Source organism: Epinephelus fuscoguttatus, linkage group LG11, assembly GCF_011397635.1.
Source record: "Epinephelus fuscoguttatus linkage group LG11, E.fuscoguttatus.final_Chr_v1".
Classification (NCBI taxonomy): domain Eukaryota; kingdom Metazoa; phylum Chordata; class Actinopteri; order Perciformes; family Serranidae; genus Epinephelus; species Epinephelus fuscoguttatus.
The window spans coordinates 33,454,591-33,457,568 of record NC_064762.1 but is presented as its reverse complement, the minus strand read 5'-3'; the positions used below and the strand labels follow the sequence as shown (position 1 = coordinate 33,457,568).

Sequence of the window (2,978 nt, the reverse complement as noted above, 5' to 3'; positions counted from 1 at the left end):
CATGCCGTTTTGTGATTAAACATGCCGTGGCTGTTCTCAGACAGCGGCTCAACTGACCGCAGAAGGAACCAGCAGTAGGGACAACTATTACACTTAAGTTGCGTGAGTGATGCAGGATTTGAAGGTGATGCTGTGGAACACTGAAACTATACACATAAAGTGATAATGAGTCACACAAACCACTCACCATCCAAATGTCACTGCTGAGTGTGTGTCTGCAGGGTCCTGTGTTGAGATGGAGGGTCTGTCACATGATGACCTTTCACCTGCATTAGGTGAAAGATCATAAGGTGAAAGGTCATCATGTGACGTAACTGATGATGGCAGCAAGGACATTTTTTATTCATAGCTCAAATACTATTCATTATTAAATGTTCTTCTTGATTAAAGCAAATGCTCATTTTGGACATCAGGGGGCAGGTGCTGATGCAACCTCCCCCTCTGCTTGTGCCTGCTGTTATCACTTTTACTGGCAGGTTTGATTTCCACAGAACTTCATCAACATTATCTTATGGGTGGCATTGCCTTGGCCCGGCCCCAGACCTTACCCCCAGATGAGTTACATCATCATCTGTTCTCTATATAAAGGCAGCTGACTTGTGGTACAAACAACCCAATTCAGCCGATCAGGTGACTTCTTACTGCCTATCGTTCACTGTCAGCAGACACGTAAGTGTTCAAGAATTTATTGGTTTCTTGCAGTAGACCATACATTTTTCTATTTCAGATCTTTATTGATTATATTCAGTGTAAATAGTAGAATTGGTGCAGTATGCATGCACATTTAAAATACGATTTATTTCAGATGTCGTTATGGTGATCCATATTTGACAACTGATGTAATGATTAGTCATGATTATATAGGAGCTCACCTGAGAAAGCACAGTCATGCAGCTGACTCATCATTTTCTGTTAACTCATGATTTGTCTTCTTTCTTTAATGCAGTTACCCACAATGCCCATCACAGACCTCAGTGTGTCCATTAATCCAACTGATGAGAGCAATCTCCAATCTCAAGACTTCAGGATGGTCAATGTTAACCTGAACAAAGAGGAGGAGGAAATGCCATCTATCTTTGGTATAAACAAGATTCTGGCTCAGGTGCAATCACCAGGGTTCAAGTCTCATTCAGCGATGACATGGCTGTTGGATTGAGAAAAGCAGGGTACATACAGATCGACAGAGATCTCAATGCAGGATCAACACGTGGTCCCGTCTACCTTTGGTACTTCAGAGGGTCCGGAAAGTACCACACTCCCATAGTGGAGATTGATGCCACCACCGAGGCAGCCAATGAAGCCGGGAAGTTTGATTTTGGCTGGGAGAGAGTGGCCTGTGATCTGAACCGTGGGGCCACTGGGGACTGGATCCACATCTGGCTGAAGAGAGAGAACCCAACATACATCTGTGATGTGGCTGCCACTGACTCCTACGGATCAGACACCGACTACCTAAAAGGAGGTTACATCCGTGTGGATGAAGATACTAACCGAAGTGCTCAAGGAGGAGGAAAGCCTGTCTTCATCTGGTTCCGTCAGACCACCGACTCCCAGGGTGCAGTCAATGATCTGAAAGTCTCCACCAATAAAACCGACTATCTGGCCTACCAGCAGCAAGGGTACAAATCAGTGAATATCAACCTGAATGAGGGGACCAGTGGTGACAAGGTGACCCTGTGGTTCAAGAAGGGATCCAACAACCCCATCCAGGCCATCACCCTGCTTCTCAACAAAGCTTTGATTGAGAATTATCGCAAAGCTGGTCTCACTGTGATTGAAGAGGATCTCAACACAGGCAATGGTGGATATCTTGAGTACCTGTGTTACTACAATAAGTGAAATCCTGAGAAAGCCTTCTTCATGGCAGCAGAGCTGAGAATTCTCAACACTCTCTGAGGTGCAAAGCAAAGTCCAACAAAGTTGTTTAATCATTTTGGTGATGGCCTCTTTAACATTTTTCGCTTTTTCTTCAATATATAAAACAATATGATTAATTATATGACAGTAATACTACTGGTGATATCAGACAGCATGGATGGTGTATGGGATCTACCGGTAAACTTGATGTTGATGAAATCAATCAAACAATTTCAAATGGCAATTTTTCAACAATGATGTTAATGACAGATTGAATATTAAGGCTCTGTATCACTTTATTCTGCACATTTCCTGCTTTTCAATAAAGACAACTTTGCATGTGAAGTGTGTTTGTTTCAGACTCCACACAATAGAAACTTGGCTTTGGGTGATTTCGTGAGTTTTTCTTCTCATTCTCATCACTGTTATCATGCTGACAAATCAGGGCCCATATTCATCAAACTGTAAGAAGTGACACTTTGGACCAAATGTGAAAAACAAAAATAAAAATCCCTCACATTTAATATTCACAAATTTAAGATTGATTTAAGAGTTTCTTATGATGTATAAATGCTCTTAACAGAGCTCAGCAGGTCTCATGTTAGTTAAGAGTAGATGGGAGATAACTGCAGTCCAGTTACACAGGTGAACAAACACCTCCTGACACGTTTGTACAAACTGTGACTGGTCATGATTAATAACATGTTAGCTGAAGCAATATGTAGGAATCAGAACAGGGTGGTTTTCATTTATTATTTGCAGTCATTTAAACATTTGATTGGATGTTACCCACTATGCTTCTTTTTACATTTATCAGGGCTGCAAACAGCACCAATAAAGCTGGTACTGATTTTGTTTGCAGTCACTTTCCATGCATCTGTATTGTTGTCTGCACTTGTCATCATGGTACTAAATTCTCCTTTCTACATGTACTTAACATTAAGATAACTATGAAAAGACAATAGCTCATCTTCAGTGCCATTCCACCACATAATATATATATATATATATATATATATATATATATATCTTGACTTATTCAGACCATATATATATATAATATATATCTATATAACGTGCCCACCAGATTGTTTTATCCTTAAAGACATTTTGAGAATGGA

General features: G+C 40.6%; 1 protein-coding gene across 1 annotated transcript; it reads left to right on the top strand.

The window, feature by feature from the left end:
- The first annotated feature begins 604 nt into the window (after window positions 1–604).
- Window positions 605–2,202, top strand: LOC125896627 (uncharacterized). The gene is made up of 2 exons (XM_049589333.1): window positions 605–669; window positions 947–2,202. Exon 2 carries the CDS (start codon window positions 1,141–1,143, stop codon window positions 1,837–1,839), a length of 699 nt encoding a protein of 232 aa, XP_049445290.1. The 5' UTR covers window positions 605–669; window positions 947–1,140; the 3' UTR covers window positions 1,840–2,202.
- The last annotated feature ends 776 nt before the right edge of the window (window positions 2,203–2,978 follow it).